General features: G+C 26.7%; 2 protein-coding genes across 3 annotated transcripts; both read right to left on the bottom strand.

The window, feature by feature from the left end:
• Positions 1-62: 62 nt before the first annotated feature.
• LOC114123409 (peroxidase-like) lies at positions 63-8,151 on the bottom strand (the record flags this gene model as incomplete). The annotated part of the gene is made up of 12 exons (XM_050202755.1): positions 63-1,315; positions 1,441-1,543; positions 2,022-2,220; positions 2,283-2,459; positions 2,646-2,802; positions 3,759-3,891; positions 3,957-4,154; positions 4,243-4,441; positions 5,361-5,536; positions 6,308-6,484; positions 7,052-7,238; positions 8,047-8,151. Coding segments are annotated over 12 exons (1,890 nt in total), but the record flags the coding sequence as incomplete, so codon positions are not given.
• Positions 8,152-10,623: 2,472 nt separating this feature from the next.
• On the bottom strand, positions 10,624-17,795 carry LOC114123417 (peroxidase-like). 2 transcript variants are annotated; one of them, XM_027986376.2, is made up of 13 exons: positions 17,624-17,795; positions 17,405-17,558; positions 15,610-15,811; positions 13,880-14,062; positions 13,577-13,743; positions 12,662-12,842; positions 12,372-12,569; positions 12,110-12,242; positions 11,875-12,031; positions 11,612-11,782; positions 11,206-11,404; positions 11,005-11,107; positions 10,624-10,741 (listed from the first exon to the last, which is right to left on the bottom strand). In XM_027986376.2, the coding sequence occupies exons 1-13, from the start codon at positions 17,671-17,673 to the stop codon at positions 10,663-10,665; spliced, it is 1,977 nt and encodes a 658-aa protein (XP_027842177.2). In that variant the 5' UTR covers positions 17,674-17,795; the 3' UTR covers positions 10,624-10,662. The 2 variants fall into 2 exon arrangements, with proteins under 2 accessions (XP_027842177.2, XP_050055624.1); XM_050199667.1 differs by lacking the exon at positions 17,624-17,795 and having other exon boundaries at positions 15,610-15,716; positions 17,405-17,552.
• Between the last annotated feature and the right edge of the window lie 2,111 nt (positions 17,796-19,906).

Below are 19,906 nucleotides of genomic sequence, written 5' to 3'. Positions count from 1 at the left end.
CATACTATTATAATTTATAAGTAACCTACTAATAGACTATGGTTTTTCTTTTATTATTTTAATAAATCGACAAACTTACATAAAGATACAGTACAAAGATTCAAATATTGGTACACTGGTTTATGGGTAATCCATTTATGCCACTTCAGGTATTTTTTCCTCCTAATTAACATAGAAATCAATATTCTTAATAGCTTAAAATCTTACATGTATTACCAAATTGTTATCACTGAAATGTATAAGTTTTTATACTTGAACATTCTATTTAAAAATTGTTTATACTTCATAAGCACTTTATAAAAAAGAAAAATACAATTTCTATAATATATTATAAATTTTTATAACCATTCAATACCTAAAAATAAAATAATCTTTGTTTCTATTGTTATGAATGAATAATAAATTCTACAGTATAAGCCTAAATAACAACATACATTGTGTATAGTAGGTAATATGTGCGCTAAAGATTATTATTATTTAAAAATATGTATCTATTCATACAGTTGTGAATCTCTACTATATTATAATGAAATCCCAATTTTCTGAGACTGTATCATAATATAATGGAATATAGGTACAGAATAACTTTTTTAACTCGCGTGTAATCATAAATCTATTGTAATAAATTTGATCTTTAATACATAAAGTTAAATACCTCAAAATATTCAGTTATTAATAACCTGTTAAATAATTGTCAGTAAAAATCAGATTTTTAATAACTCTATTATTGATACAAAATAAGGGGTGTGCATCTATTGTACTCGTATAAAATTACACAGAATTTTTATATAACATGTCGCGTAAATCAATTTCATTTCATTGCCCGTTTTTATTCATTTGAATAAACATTATTATTATTGAATAATTTTACCCTGCACCAATGATAGGTTTAACCAAATGATAATTTTAAAAAGTAAATCGATTTTTTAATACATGATATATGTAATGTAGCATATTCGTCATTTATGTATGCAGTATGCCACCCGTCGTGTTTATATTAATAATAATTTTATGTATTATAATATAACATGATCGGTGGTGACGATCCATCGATCTTTAGTGAGTAGACAGTATGTTTATATACGTAAATTGCGATTTAGAGAGTTATAAATAAAGGACTATAAAACACGTAGATATATATGTTATTAATTATTATCCGTATTAGTAGGTACTACACATCTACACAACACATAGTTATAAATTTATTAAAATAAACAAACGATAACTTATAACTAGCTAATCACTAATATAAATATCCTTCCATGCGTTTAGATTTAGTGTAAAAGCGTTACAGTCGATTTGTCTTGAATTAAATCTGTAAAATAAATCGAATCATTAATCGGATTGGTAATGTTTCTAAATTTTAAATTCAATATCATTCTGAAAACGAAGAATAAACACGTCACAGTACAGTATAAGTACACGCTTTAAGTCGCTTACTTGCTGTTAAACGGCATAAATATATCTTCGGGTAAATATCGTAGATTAGACGTTGCACATAATACACTGCCGAAATTCATGTTTTTCAATGTATGTAATTGTTCTGAAAACAAAATATATTTTAAAAATTTTTAACTTATAAACTACGTATATCTGTTAAGTTTAATAGTTTTAAGTTTACTCTATATTACCTGATAAATCCTGAACGAACAAAAAACTATAATGCTTGGTAAAAACTAATATTTAAACGCGAAAACTGTACCTATTAATTAATATATTAGGTGAAGAACTTGTTCTGCTGTAGGTATAGAAGATAATGATAGATCACGGATGTATTGCATTTAAATTTTGAAAGAAATGGTATGTCATAATTTTATTCTTAAATATATTTATTTAATATTACATAATAAGAGCAAATCACAATACTCGAATTGGACAAAACCAAAAGAAAGAGATTATAATTACAATTTAAAACCTATACAGATACCTATACATAATATTTTAATTTCTATTATAAACATTTATCATCAAGACCCCAATTAATCGTACAGTTTCCTCTCCAATACTGAAATAATACATACCTGATGTAAAGCTTCCAGGTTGTCCTCGTATGTCGTAAAAGAAACGGTCACCTATCCTTTGCCGGTAAAAATTATCAGCTATTATGCATTGAGAAGTGGGACCGACCTTTGAACCTTCAGCGGGCATTTCTAATAGTGCACCCACTATAAAATCGATGTCATCCACACAAGAGTAGAGGGTTTTCAATTTTTGGATGTCCTACACGTTGAATAATAATAAAAAACATGATGAATGTGCTATAGAAACGGACGAGTACCAACATCGTAAGCGATTAAATCATTTAGATCGTCGAACTCTGTAGCTTCCGGGATTCCACAAATCGATCTCATTTTATTATAAGGTGGCATTCCGGTATCGCGACCTCTTTGTATATCTGCTGAGAGCAAATCATTACTGATGAATTTCGGTGTAGTTTTTTGGAATAAGAAGTTTGAAATCTGTAATGTATTATGCAAAACATATTTTAGAAACTTAAATTATATTATATAATAGGCAGCCAGTGATAAATTCGGTTTGAAATCAAAGTGGATATAACATTACACAATATAAAATCTTAATCGATAACGGGGTATATTATATTAACAAGCATATACTTTATACTATTTTAAAGTTGGTTATTATACCCAAGTGTTATAAGACGGTTGTTCTTCACGAGTAGGCGTCTCTTGAAATCCACGTAGTAATCCGTCAAAATTATTTGGTAATGACAGAAGATCGGGCTTGTTCATCCAGTCAGTCAGCAAAAAGCGATGAAAGTTGAAGTGGTTTTCATCTATAATACTGACGAACACATTGTGGTTACTGGTTACCAAGGGATAATACTATAATTGTTGAATGGTTATTAGTTGAAAGTTAGTAATACGCGGGTAATCGCTGTCTTATATAAACGTACAACATTGTACATTTGCGTTCAGTAGAAACAATAACTTAGTGTGTTAGCGTTATATTAGAGTGATTTGACCTAATATTGCCTATTTATAATATAACTCAATAATATCCGGGGCATCTTATAAGCTTTTATTAATATTTTTATACAAAATTACTTATAAGTTATAAAATTATTCTGTCTCTATTAAATTAAAATTACACGAAGCGTTCAGAAATACATATTTTCAGCCATAATTACTTATCAGTATTCAGAAGGGCCCGAGTTTATATGCTTTAATAATCTCAGAAGTATGCACTATAAAATATATGCATTCATGTTTTAAAATAAAAATATGCAAAAAAATAAAATAAAAGTTTTTTGGCATTTTAAATATAAATAAAATAAATCAAATGAAAATTACGCGCACTCGGATACTACACACACAAAGACACTAACACGACTAATGATGTATGATTCAATCATAAAAATCTGAAAATTTACTCAATAACACATTAGGTATTACTTGTCCCGTCTGGTATCCCGATAGGTTTCAGATAAGAAAACGACTTCGTCAAATTACATGGACTATATTAAATAAAACTATAAATATGTTATTTTAATTAAAATAAGCAAAATATTACATATTATGCATTTAAAAACCGTATGTATGCAATAAAAAATCGTAAAATACTGAAATATGCAGTACATGTCAAAATATGCAAATTACAACTTTATATTTTAGATCTATTGACTATAATTCAAACTTGTAACTTACTTCGCTATTTTTTGAATTATTTAGAAAAAACATGCAAATGCATATAAATTCAGACCATTATTTCATAACAATATAATATAGACATATAGTTACTTTAAGATAGGAGGAATTTGCTTATGGAGTATTCGGAATGCACCAGTCGAATGTTCTAAAGTCGTGCCCGGATTTACAGTTTCATCGTATACTGTTTGTCCGAAGAATCCGCGTGAATACATAAATTGTTCTCCTAAAACATTTAAGTTGCACACGAACAATGCAAACCTCGTAAATATTATACATTTCAACTCTTACCCAATAAGATTGGTAAATAATGAGAGTAAGTAATGTGCTGAATGACGGCGATTATAATTCTACGGGTCTCTTGGTAAATTTCTTCGTCACACCAAAATGGATTGAAACGATATAACTGATATGCGACAATATTGTGGAACCTCAAAAAAATGTTTTGAAAAAGAGCTATGCCTAGGTTTTGATTTACTCGACTGTCACCTAAAACAATAATTAATATAAATATTATCGAAAGCGAAACTTTTCAATTACATATTATTTTATTTGATGAAATTAAAAGTATTTGTACCCGCAAAATAACAAATTAATGAATGTGTCGATGTGTCACATTGCAGTGACGTTCGATTCCTTTGCGGACAAAATTCTTGTTGATCTACGGAAAAATCCGATTTTAATCGACCGTCTTTGAACGACCGCAAGTTTTCAGCGAGTTCTTCTACTGAACCGTATACTTGGGATCCGTCGATGAAATGCGTCGACTGTACCATCTGAAAATAATTTATTATTGTATATAGAATTTACAGCATTTTTCAATTTTTAGGTATAGGTACATGGTTTAAGATATTAATTATGCGATTTTACTTGTGAATTTTTTCATTTTAATAATAATACATTTAAAGTGGCCATACTGACCAATGTTTAATTTATGGTAAAAATAGGTTTATTATTGTCACGATGGTTAAATTGTATAATTCCTAATCATTACAAAATCTGTAAACATTTATTATTTTCAATGTACTTAATATTATTATCGAATTTGACAAATTTAAGATATTACCATGAAATATTTAATTGTAAGATTATAATGTCTATTTACTCAATCAATTTAAATGTGAAATACATTCAAATAGATGTACAAAAAAAAAAAAAAACAACCCATAAATATATAATTAAGATGTACACGATTAGTGGATAGAAAAAAAAGCCTTTTGTTCTATTGTACTTTTGATTGACTTCTTTATACTAATAAATAAACTTATTAATATTATTATAAATTTAACATAAGTTATTGTAGATAGTAAATTGTTTCTAATATAGGTATAGTCAATTGTGTGAAAATCAAAATTAAAATACCACTCGTTTTTTTTTTTTGTAATAATAATATACAATGGTTGAGAAAATCAAGTAGGTATTTTAAAATATAATATTGTATTTGTTTATCTAAAAAAATAATTTATCTAAAAGTATTTTACCATTTTATTTTTAACAATAATCTATAGATAGTTTTAAGATAAATATAGTACGAATATAATAAGCATTATAATATGCATAAGCACTAAAAGTTGAAAAACGCTGGATTATGTATGATAGGTATACTATTAATTATAGTATATAATAAATGCATTTAATACTATACAAATTATAATATAGTATTGGATAAATAAAAAATAATTTTATTGTACTAACAAATGTCGCAGGTTTTAATTGACAGCCGTCAGAAATAGACGTCCGAGCACGGTTAAAATTGATGCACGTCTGTCCGAGTTTTGAATAAATTGGATCGTTTTCCGGTACTTCAATAACGGCTTGACATTGTGCAGGCACCGGATTGAGATTTTGCAAATCGCAACAATTGGAACCGACTGAAAACGACCCAAATTATGTAAATAAGTACATTTAAGGAAATCAATTAATAATTATTTGGCTCTTTATTCGTAGTATAATTTGAGTTTGGCTTTAAATTTATAGGCATAATATGTAATATATACTACATACAAAAAAATTTGTTTTAAATATTATGAAGAATCCGCGGTGGCGACGCTAAGTCGCTAACTACTTACCACGAAGACGTGACTAAAAGTAGTCTTAAATAAAAAGACATCCAGAAACATCCAGAAAATAAATAGCAATTTAATATCTGAGAAATCTTGCAATAGCGAAGCATTGCCGGGTCAGCTAGTACTCAATATAGGTTAGATATTGTAGGGTAGGTAGGTACCTACATAATATTTAATACAGACTATGCAGTATGCCAGTATGCTTGCATAATCAATAGACTATTGCATAACAATTGTGTATAAAAAAATTTATTTATTATTGTAATTAGTTAAATCAATAATGTAGCTCAATTAAATTATGGATACTTATAAAGCATATAAAATATAAATACCTACCTAAGTAACGTACGTAACGTTGTATTACAAGCACATAACTTAAAAATTCTAGAACACATAATAAATTAGTATTGAAGTGATGGGTTAATTTATATTTTGTTTTCATCTCTATACCTTTCCATTCTTAGGCTTAAAAACATCTTGGCTTTATGTCTATATATTAATTATTAGAACTTTATTAATTTTGTATACCGTATTTGTTATGTGTTTCGTGGAGAGTTATATTTCGTTGATGATTACCTGAAACGTCGGGTGGTAGATGGGTTGTATCGTGTGCAATGAATTGACCCCATTCCATAAAAAGGATGTTATGGTCGTTTGGGTACGGAAACTGTTTGTCAAGAAACATTTTCAATTGAATGTATCTTGCGTTAGGCAACGGATTGCCGTTTATTTGCCTACGGAATTGGTACTCTCCTGCGAAAAATAGTTTTCTTTTTTTAAATGATTTTGATTATTTCCGCATGAGATAACATAGAGTTATCAAAATTCAATGCTCACAACTCTAAACATTATGTAAATTTGAAATTAATATAGCTGAAACCAAATACTATACACCAACATGTAGTATCTATAAATCATAGATGTTGTCATATTGGCATCTAATTATATAACATTATCTTTTTCTTTTGCAACACTATAAATATTTATAGAATGAGATTGCTTTGTGTATTCACTTTGGTGCATTTTGGACTATTTTTTTTTTATATATAATTTTTTGTAAATGATAATGTTTGTTGAGATTTTATTTTTACAAAATTAATTTTAGCCCACATTCTTCTGCAATGAAAATACAATTTGCCTTTTTTGCTATACTTAATATTTTGTTTGCAATTAGGTTAGGTTGCCTAAATGTCAATGTAGTCCTTTCTTTATTACTTTTTTTAACACTGTTATTCTAATTCTGTTTACTTTAAGACTATTTTAATTTTAATCTTATTATAGTATTATTTATTTTATTAATTAATTTAATATATCACTTACCATCATCGTAGTAAGCATCGAGTATTCGTAAATGTGGAGTTATAGAAGCACCAAACCATGGAGTTTTTAAATTGTTGCATGATCCATTAATACTTCGATATTTGACAGCTGGGTTGCAAGAAATGGTCGGAGCACATAAATTGGCATAATCGTCGTATGTCAAAGCATAATTCGGTGCTAACTTAAACTGAGTCATAACAAACCATAGGGAGGTATATTTAAATATTAAATTTAATGTTGTACTTATAGATTATATAGTTGTATAAATGACATATAGTAAAAGTAAATATACATAGTATGGAATAATTTTAGGTGTACAGAGTGTTGAACGATAAAGATAAAATGAAATATTTCAAACTCAATATGATCTAGAATTTGATGCCTTATACGATACTTAAATATTATCTCAATAGAATTATATTGAGGTAAAATAAAGTTAATTAAATAGTTAATTTTACAATAAAAAATGAACTTATAGCTCATATTTTAAATTAATATTTTAAGCTTTGACAAAAATATAAGGATATTATTTAACTTGATATTCAAAGATATAGTTATAAGATAATTATTCAATGCGACTATGTGAGTAAAGGAAAATAATGTAAAGATGAAATATTCTTTTAGTTGATATAACTTATAGTATAGTGTAAATAATAAGTATATAAGAGGGATGACCATCCCAAATAATCTCGCTGGCCACTTTGGAAATGTATTATACCCACGTAAGCTACATAAAAAAAATTATATATCTCTATATTAAATTTGTACACTCAATGCATAAAAAAAAAACATACGTTATAAAAGTGTGATAAATCTAGAGGTTCACGGATTAGCTACCCCTGGTTTATAGGTTAATAATTATGGTAACCGGTAGGTATATAATCTAAATGACAAAAGGTTAATACTTAATTAAGTTATTAGAAATACTAAATAATTTATTTTATTTAGATAATACATTTATAACTAATAACTATGATAATTAAAACTCAACTTACCAATAAAACAGACGTATTAGTGGATATAATAATGTAAATGATTATAGTAAAAATTGTCCCTAAATTCGCCATGGTTTCGTTTGATGTGTCTGAATTGAGGGCATATATGAAAATGAAAATACCAACGAGTATAGGATATTATATATTGCCACCACTGTCCAGTATACTATATTATACTGTTGTTTTTGGCTAACTTATCTGGGAGCCTATACATTATGCAATAACTAGATTTTAAACATAAAAAAGTTTCACGGAAAGATAAATTACTGAATGACAAATAGCAACTGTAACGGACACGTATGTATAATTTCTACATAATTATTATACATATATATTATATATATTATGTATGGCTTTTTACGATTTCGTTGAAATACTATAATAATTAGATAGTAACATTTCTCTAGGCTTTAGTTTTAGTTCTATATTTGCATATACTATCGAAAAAATAAAATAAAAGCACATTGTTTTATATACAAACGTGATCTATAGTTTCGGATTGTTACTATACGTCTATGTTTATAGTTTCAAGCGTTCTAACTATAAATAACGAGACAGAAATTTGCACACTAAGTCATTACTCATTAGTCATTATTATAAATCTATTGGAGAAAAATATATTCTTTTCATTAAACTAAATCGTTTTTATTAATTTTCAATAATCTAATTTACATAATATTATAATTTATAAATGTTCAAAAATTGATTTATTATTTATTACATATTACTCAATGTCTTAATTAACTGTGTATTAATTTTGAACCACACATTTTATTCCTTAAATGTGCTGTTGTAGCAGTTATATAATATATTATAAATTATAATTGTATGTAGTGTATTAATGTACTTATACGTGGTAATAAAATACTTATAATAGTCGTACTATAAGAGTAAAGATAAAAATTATAATACAAAAAAATCTTAATGTATTTATTAAAATGTGTTAAAAAGAAGTATTGAAATGCAAATCTGGGAAAGTTGACTAATTTTTAATAATTAACAAAATACTAAGACGATTAATGAATAATAATTCTAAAATAATAGTATTAATATGACAATTTCTAACACTTAAAAATATGATCAATTGCTGCATGACTATAAGAACAACGTATGTGAGATTTTGTATTACATTTTCAGAAATTTTAACTTAGCAAATAATTTTTAATCGAGTATTCCTAAAAAGAGTCAAAATTCATAATTTGAATTTTACAATTTGCAATTTGCAATTATGTTTGCGCAAAGCCACATCAGTATTATTAATCATATACCTATTGATATTATTTATAAACGAGTACACTACAATATTCAAAACTAATATGTACGAGCAAAGAATAAATTAATATTCTGTGTAATTGTGTAAATACTAAATAATAAATAGTAAATACCACGATTCACGAATTTGTGATAACTACGTCGCTTACTTGCCAAGCTTAAATGTCTAAGGATAAGGTGTAAACACTAACTTATCAGTTGATTTAAAACATTACACAAGAAAAGTTAGGTTAAAAAAAACTTAAAAAAAAAATAATGTATTACTATAACTAATGGCCACGTAGCCGATGTTTCTCTTTGTTCAATAAAAAAAAAAAACTATCACTGCGTATTCAATAAAATATTACATACATTATATAATAAATTTACTATACAATAAGTCCTATATAATCCTTTAATTCTTAGTATCTCTGTGAAAAGTCAATATATTTAAATGCGATGTTTTTTTTTTAGTAATAAGAATGAAAATTCTGATTGAATGGTATAATGATATATCATAAAGGGTTCTGTCAATGGATAGTCTCCCTCCTCATGAAAGTAATGTCATGTAATTTTTAGTATCTATTATATTTTATCAAATTTGCTTATTATACACATGATACAGATTGAAAATATATTTAATAATAAAAAAAAAAAAAAAAATGATATATCATAGAAATAGTGTTATAAAATAAAATGTATTTTTTTAAATAACGATTAAACGGAGTCGTAGATAGGCCACTAAAGATACGAGTTACAATACGATAGGTCTAATTTTATACATAAATGGTTACCCATAGTATTATAGTTGAGGTATAATGAGCTAAGTAACTGACCAATCGTGAAATGTAAATTTATTTTATACCATAAAATTGTCATGACTATTTTTAATTTTTATTCTATAAATATTGATAAAAAATTATTCTCTTGGTTAAAATTCTTGAATATTTAATACAATATTTCAAAATAGCTATTCTTATAGCTATGTATAAAAATATGAAAAATACATTGGTACAATTTGTTTTCATTTACAATGGAATTTTGACACAATTCATTTGAAATGTATAAAAAAATTACTTAGTATTCAAGTTTTGAAAATTTAATACAAGATTATATTCATAAGTATAAAGTACTTCATATTGATAACATAAAATCTAAAAAAAATAACTGAAATTCTATAATTGTGTATTTCAGTTCTGTTACAAATACTAATTAATCATTTATACATTATTAAATCAAATATATATTTTATGTTTATAAAAATTATGAATACATTTTAAATGTTGTACTATAGGGTTTCAAATAAAAAAATAAAATAGACACAAATTACACGGTGTAGAAATTATGTTTAGTTTTAATGACAATTTAATCATACTGTTCTTTCCATGGTTTAAAATCTATCATGTATTTTTCACTGCAACTCCACTTCATTGGAGAATACCATCTAAAATATATTAAAATACATACAATATACTATATAGTATAGTAATAGTATAGCAGGTAAGTTATAAATAATAGTGAATACTTTTATATTCAATAATAAATCATTAATAGAGAAGCTTTGACATATTAATATTTTATAGTACTTGTAGTGTTTTAAATATTTCATGCTATTGACGTTTTAGTGGTGCATTGGTGTAACTATTATATTATGTATCTACCTAAGAATACATACATTATTATTAGTAATATAATCAATGTTCTCACCCATTGTCTACTTTGGTGAAAATGTTTTTTTGTAAGTTATCAACAGACGAAGTAGTACATATAATATGATCCAGATTAATTGATTTGATTATTTCAAGTTGATCTAAAAATTCAAGTATAAAACGAAATTAAAATATTTACTTAATGTCCATAAAAACACAAATGTGTCATAAGTACTTAAATAAAAAATAAATTGTTTACTTTTGGAAAATTGACCGGATTGACCATTGTTATCGTAGAAAAATCGATCACCAACTCTTGACCTATAGAAAAAATCTCTAATAATACATCGTGAGGTATTTCCAACCAAAGCATCGTTTTCTGGTGTCTCTAACAAAGCCCCCACAATGAAATCTATGTCATCCACAGATGAATAAAGTGTCTCTAATTTATAAATGTCCTGAAACAAAAAAAAAAAAAATCGGTAAGTGATTGAAATTGAACAATAAACAACACATCAGATAATTAGCAATTAAGTTATGTTTAAATGCTTAGCTATTAAAGCGTGGTAATAAAAGAGTTTTTATACTCCAACTACAATCACCAATTCATATAGTAACATTAATTCATATTTAAAAAACAAATATTTGATCAGTTTGTCACTAACATCTATTGGTATAATGTCGATCAAGTCGTCAAATGATTTAGCAACAGGCAATCCACATAATTGTCTCATTTTATTGTACGGCGGCAGACCAGTATCGCGCCCTCTTTGAATATCGTACGATAGGAGATCCACGCCAATCAAATTGTTTGAATGAAACATCAAGTTCGAAATCTATTCGAAAATAGAAGCTATGTTACCAGGTAAATAAGTTAACATTGAAATAGTATTCTTTAATTATTATTTGTTTAATAAGAGAACATTACTAAAGGATTGTACGAAGGTTGACTCAGGCGTCCCTCTGTACTTAATAAACCTCGAAGTAACTGATCATAATTCGAACCTTGTTGTAAAAGATACGGACAGTTCATCCAATCTGTAACATTGACTATTTGCACAGTTGTGTAATTCGAATCAATAAATCTAAAAATAATATAAATACAAATATTATATTTACGCATACGATATTTCTATAAAAAGAAGTGTCTATATTGTTTGAACCTATGTTGAGCTGGTATAATATTGTGCAGTACACGGAATGCGCCAGTTGAAAATTCTTGTGAAGTTGATGGGTTCACAGTGGGATCATATTTATTGTTACCATAAAGCACTTCGTCCTTAGTATAATTTTTGCCTGAATAACAGATAGTATTATGGCATAACGCATACAATTTTTAAGATTAAAACAATGTTGATTGTTGTGTAAAATATTTTTGGTTTTTTGTTTTGTTTCCCTCTCCTCCTTAAATTAGTATAAACTTACCTAAAATTATTGGCAAAAACTGTGTGTATGTAATATGTTGGATAATTGCACCAACGAATCTGCGAGATTCTTGGTATAACTTTTCATCAGACCACAAAGAATTCTCAATTTTTAGTTTAAACGCTACGTAATTGTGAAATCTCAAAAACATATTGTGAAAAAGTGCTATTCCAAGGTTCAAGTTTGCACGTGAGTCTCCTATAACAGAATATAACTATATATATATTATAGCACATTAGCACATGATACATGATAGTCAGCAATCAGTGTCAACGCGTGGATAGTTTTACCGGAGTTGTACAAATATTTGTTGGTATCAGAAGAATTAAAGGACGATCGTGGACAAAACTCCTGGTTGTTATCAAGAACAGAAATTAACGTCCCACCAGTAAACGATCTTAATTTTGATACAACGTAATCATTAGAACCGTATATTTGAGATCCATCAATAAAGTGTGAAGCATCGTCTATCTAAAAATGCAAGTTAACTATTAATTTTGTTGTTAGATTAGAAGAACTAACTATGTAAAAAAATAATAATTAGAAGTAGGTACATGATGTTATCAATGTAATAAAAAAATAAGTTTACCAAATTAAGAACAACATATATGAATGAAATATAATTTTAAAACTTATACAGTAACCAAAATATTTATTCATTGGCATGTTTTTAAGTTGTTAACTATGAAAAAGTGGTTAGGTAGAATCTAAACAATTTAAAATGGAATTGCATAGAGAAAACCACCCGTCTTTTAGGCTACGATTATTTAATTAAAAATGTGCTACCTATATAATATTATAGATATTTTACACTTCACGTCTTTTTTTTTTGTAATACAATTTTAGTAAATAAAATAATAAAATAATACAGATATTTAAATTTAATATTTTGGTCTTATAATGTTTTATGTTTAAGAGATAATATTATTATTTAAAAGTTCAGTTAATAATTTCTTTTACAACAGAAATTTTAGCAGACATTTAGTTTAATGAACAATCAAATTTATAAAAATCAAATGTAAGAAATACTGAGACTTGGCTACATAACACTATAAAAGTAAGGTTTATAGTTACTATTTAAATTTATTTTAGGCTCTATATCGTACACTATAATATAGGGTATTATAATTGTGAGTGCAATGGTATAAAATATAAATAATTGAATTTTCTAGAATGAATGATAAACATTTTTAATAATAACTTACAAATGTCAATGGCTGTAAGGGGCAACTATAGTTATTTGATGTCATTGCACGAGTAAATCTCATGCATGTTATGTTGTACTTTGAGTATACAGGATCGTCTATAGGTATTTTGATGGTAGCTTCACATGCTCTTGAAACCCCAAGTTCATTTTTATATGTACAACAATCTGAAAAAAATATTTAAACTGTAGGTACATAGAATAAGCGTAAGTGTATAATTTAATAACGAATTTTAAGAGGTAGACTTGATTATACATTACTTAATTATATGATTAAATTTCAAATAAAATAGCATTATATTACCTTCCCCGTTTATATCAATTGCTAAGTTAGAAACATCGTGAGCAACGAATTGACCCCATTGCATTAGTAATTGGTTATTTTTGTCAGGGATTCTTATTTGTTTATTCAGAAACAGTTTCACTTGAATTTCTCTTGCACTCGGCAATGGTTCCCCATCAGACGATGTGCGTAGTTTAGAGATCCCTTTCAAAATAAATACAACTATAGGAGCTTATTATAATGTACGTACGGTAAGCACAAACAATATTCTTAAACATATTATTAAAAGTGTAATATTAGTAAAACTCATAATTATAATTAATAATACTTATTTTTTTTATGTAAAAAGAATTAGTAACTTAAAGTAATTTTTTTCCCGTAATCACAGTTTAATGCCAATTGACCGGCTTTAAAATATATTTCATTCAAAAATCATATTAATGTATATTTAATATTTTTTAAATATTATTTATAAAAATAGTTATTTGGCTAAGAGTTGAATACACTAAAATCTCACATTGGCCTCTTATTATGAATAATACGGAACACTCTTTAAACCAACATACAGTACAAAAAACTACTCATCATCATCAAAATACATCATCATTCACTGCCCGAATTTCACATAAGTGAAAAATGAATTCAATATCACCGACAATTTATACAAAGCAATCTGTTAATAACGAGAAAATAATAATAATATTAATAAATATATATTTACTTTCTTAAAAAAATGAATATCTCATAATTGAGATAGCTAAAATCTACAGTATCTAATGCCATAAATAATTACAATGATAATAATAATAATATAAATATTACCAGATATGTTATACAATAAACATTAATCATATTATATCATATTGCAATTAATCATATGTACAATAATTTTATAATAATAACATTTTAAACTTTATTTTGTAGTGTTTAGTGTTTATAGACTAGTTCAAGAACGAATAATAACGATTGGGTGTATTTAAATTGTTATTCTAATAAATAATAATACCATTGATATTAGAGTTGGTTACAATTTATAACATTATATCAAATGTAGACACCTAGAAAAATATTACTAACTTGTATTATAATATTATTTTATTATTCACAAAACGATAATAATTTTGTACATAGGTAAATACGGTTATTTAACTGGTTGAATAAAAAAAAAATTATTTATACCTATGTACATTTTTATATTAATACATAATGCATGTATGTACCTACATATAAACTTAGTAATGTATAAATGTGTAATTATGTAATAATTTTAATCAAAGAAAAAGTATAATATGAATTCTCCTATTTCCCATACTGACATAATCTATAGTCATAGTACGTGTTTTGTTCACAATAATTTTGTTAAATAAATAAATCAATAAAATTGATGTATAATAGTAGTACTCTGATATTTTTAATTTGATTTTATTACTACGACAAATAAAATTTTTATGATCTCCACGAACACATATTGCTATAATATAATATAATGTACACAAATGAAATTTTATTATATTCCTAAAAAGATTCCAGTCGAGCCCCGTGCTCACGCCTATGCTTATTTTCAGTTAAAAGTGTTTTAAATATTAAATTATAAAATGATTAAGAGTAACAATTTATCAAAAAATCTTCAACAATAAAAATCATCAATACGCTACCTAATTTATATGTTATGTGAAACGTGGATATATTATGTCATATAAATAAATACCACATAGATATAAACAATTGTTTAAACAATAATTATTAATTACCATCGCTGTAGTGTGCGTCGACAAGTCTGATGAATGGGGTGTTCGATGAACCCCAAATTGGATTGTTTGGATTGTTACACGTCCCATTGCTAGTTCTGTATTTGTCACTGTAATCACATGAGACAATAGGTGCGCATTGGTAGAAATACTCTCTGTTTTTCATCGCAAGGTGATCTTTATTTTTAACTATTGCGTGTTGTGACTATTTTAAACAAGTATAATAGGTATATTATAATGAAGCACAATATAAATATAAATGATTGAAAAAATATAAATATAATCTAATATAAATGGTTAAATAAAATTCGTATTTATCAAAATATTATAATATAACTCTTTATTATTTTTTTCCAAAAACCTTTCAACTATTAATATCGATTTTCTTAATTTACGTAATTAATATTATGTTACAGATTTAAAATGCGTAAAGATGATAACAAAATACATGAATGTTAATAAATTACTCTTTATCTAATGTATTAACTATTATTATAATATTTATAGCCATTGTTTTATGATCTATATATTTACAAATTATATTGACATTTTGTACAACATTTTTTACATTTTTTTTTACTGTTTCATAAGCGTTTTCCAAAATAAAAATCCCATGAAAATATAATGATTATAATTTTGTTACTCGAATACTAGTAGTTTATAAAAAGAACCATCTTTCATATTTATTTAATTTATTATTTTTTATACATTTCATTAAAATTCAATATTCACAACTGTAATAGACAAATATTTTAAGTACTCGTTTTTACAAATTATAATATAATAAATCATAATCTAAACTATAGAAATACAGCTATAATACTCCCAATTTACTTTTATATAATAGTTGTTATTAATTTTATTATTGTTGCTCGTTATATAATACCAATATATATATATATATAATTATTTTTTATCAAATGGAAAGAAACTAATTTATATGAAAAATTCGATCTACTTTATGAATTTAAACATTCACATAGATTATAATAACTATTGATAAGAGCTCGTTTAACGATTAACGTTAGTGTATTAGGTATATCTAAGTTCTGATAATATTGTACATGTGACATGATAAATTAATTTACCTACTTAACAGTGGTTAGGAATTACACTGATTTTAGGTGAATATTAAAGCCAACAAATTGAACTAAAATTATACAATTAAAATAGGTACTTGAATATTAAGATAACATTTTGATTTTGATATATTTTAGTTATTTTATTGAGTATATTATACACGTATAAAATATAATACATATACTTTATACGTCCCTTATTATTATTTTTTTTTATAATTTTAGGTATTGAAAACTCGAAGTTAAAGTATGAATAATATTTTTATCTATATTTTATATTCTTTAATAATTTCTGCCTGTTGATGCTATTTATTGAAAGTGTATACTTATATTAAATATTTTAGAATTTATAAGAACATATTAAACAATTTTAAACCATATTATGACAATAACGATTACAGACAAATAATTAAAATTGTTTTGCATTCACATAAGAATAAATTAAACATGATTGGATATTTCGGTATTATGTTACTTGTGGTCTGTACTTTGTAAACACAGACTACTTAAATTGTTGGACATTTCTCTGTTTTTGTAAAAAGTTGTACACCTTAGCCTCTTTTTATGAATCTACCACCGAAGGAACAGATTCAACAATAAATAAGAAGGCATCTAAGCGTAACCAATATAATATACAATTATTGTCTAAATACTCTAAACTGATGCAAATACAATAAATACATACGTATCTAATTATGTATTATCGTGTTTTATTTTACCTGGACGAATTGATCATCGTCTATCCAGAAATCGATAACTGACAACAAAAACGTGATAATCAGCACAGAAAATATCATGAAGATAACTAAAATTTGACTTCTATAGGCATGCAGTGGTTTTGTGTCCTCATCGTTTCTATGGCGAATAAGACCACTGTAAAAAAAATGAATTATGAAATATTGTATATTTAAAAAAAAAAAATTATAATGTGTATTTACGTCCTTTCTCCATTCTTGGTCCACGTCTCTAATACAATGTCGTTTACCATTTCGGATTAAATAAAATTATTATTCAAAAAGTGTTTATTAAAGTTTATCACGTTACCTAGAGCTTATAGCTAGATCACAGACCAACCGAGTGTACCATAACTACTGATACCTGAGCACAGCACATTAGTATTATGCATATCTATTACCTGCCAATATAAACGGCTGATAACATTTTTTTCTCATCACAATCGTATCTATTATTTTTAATAGCCTGATATCTAAATAATCAATACCTAATTATTTTATACACACATTTTTTGTTTATACCCGTTTGATTAATATTATATTATGTAATGACTAATTAATGATTATGAATAATATAATATGGATAATAAATTAAACGAAATATAGGTAATATTTGAAAATGTGTGACCACTGACCTTTATAATACCTATACTGTATTTTAGTATTTTGTTTTAACTCTTAACGCATTAGGTTTGGTTATTAATTACACCAAAGTCTAAAAATGCAAAAAATTACCTATTATTATTTATTAGTTATTAGTATTTATATGTAGGTATTATACACGTATAAGTATATGCGTAAAAGTAGACGAAATAATAATAACGTAAGTTTCGCATAGTATTTATTTAATTTGTTTGAGCATATATCAAATGTATACTTATACATCTATCTAGAACGTATATAATGTGATATACATGTAATATGTATATGTACTTATCGTTGAATTCTATACGACTATACTTCTGCAGGTATAGGTATGCGGTGCGTCAAAACGTCTTGTCCGGAAAATGTCTGTTCGGACAACGACCGCGCGCTCGTCCTGCCGGCTCGTGTACGGCTCATATTATACACCGGGCGAAGAAGTGTTTATTCCAAACACACCATCAATCTCCTTCAGCAATGACCCGAAACAATTATTTAATTTTTGTTTTAATTGGTTGGCTCCCGGGCTGCGGTTATATATCCACGCGAGAGGAAAACGGAATAATATCCCGAGTGTGTGTGACCGTATATATACGAACGCCGAAGGGATACCCTGCAGGTTCTGTGCTGGGTGTTTCAGGTTGACAGCACGCTTGATCGATGACCATAACTCCAAGTCCTACACACAAAACACTCCCCCCCCCCAAACATCTATCCATATTATATGATTTTCCTCTTACCCTGTATCGTCACATAACGCCCACGGACCATCCCCGCTCGCGCGCACGCACTAGCCACGGTGTATACTTCTCCCTTGCATGGCTCACACGCGCGCGCTATAGCTCCTTCACCCCTCGCCGCAATATTACCATCAGCCTCCGAACGGTGAACAAACCACTTCACCCCATCCTGGCGTATAATAATAATAATCACAGATGCTGGTGATCGGGCGTGTACGTGTGGGAGCAGAGGAGTCCGTCAATTTCCTATGGCCCCCAAAAAAATATTCCTGCAAAACTCGGCAGTGCAGTTGTTTTTGACCGCGGTCTTTATTCGCAAATGCTTATATGAATATTAAAACATATCATTATCGTAATATTATGTATGTCTATTATAATATATCTTGGATATGTTTTTTCGTCAAAATCACTTCGGGGATATCAGCACTGCAGTTTAAAACGAGTGGTAATAATATAATGTAATAAGTATGTATATTATATTAAATGTTATAACACCAATGAAAAAATGTTTTTTGGGCGAGGGCCTTATAGGGATCGTTATTCTATAACATTAAAATAAAAGCCAATTAAAATAAATAAATATACATTACCTACGTATAATGTTCATATGCAAAATGCAACAGCGTCTAAAGTCAATTGTTGGTGTTTTTAATAGCTATAATATGAATAATAAAATATACGATAAACATGATTACAAAAAACAAAATAATAATTTGACTTTTATATTTTATAAGAGAAATTTAAATATAAACAGTTTAAAATTTGTATATAATGAAGCTCAACAGTGAATATTACCATAACCGATGGCCTTTTAATGACCCGCGGGGTTATCAATAGACAATTTTTGATTTACGGTATTAATATATTGTATGATCGATAATCTTAATACTATCATAGACTGATATAGTTTTTAATATTAGTTACTGTTTTTCGTAACATTTAATGTTCGATTTAAAAAAGTAATAATATATTTTCAACTGTATATCCGTAAATGCATTAAACGTACTTACAAAATTTTGAATGGAATACAAAATAATTAACCGAAATAGCTAATCATAATGAATAGAACCTCGAAAAAAATATTTAGGTACCTACTCTCAGATTA

Source organism: Aphis gossypii, chromosome 1 (genome assembly GCF_020184175.1).
Source record: "Aphis gossypii isolate Hap1 chromosome 1, ASM2018417v2, whole genome shotgun sequence".
Lineage (NCBI taxonomy): Eukaryota > Metazoa > Arthropoda > Insecta > Hemiptera > Aphididae > Aphis > Aphis gossypii.
This window is presented reverse-complemented; position numbering and strand designations above follow the sequence as displayed.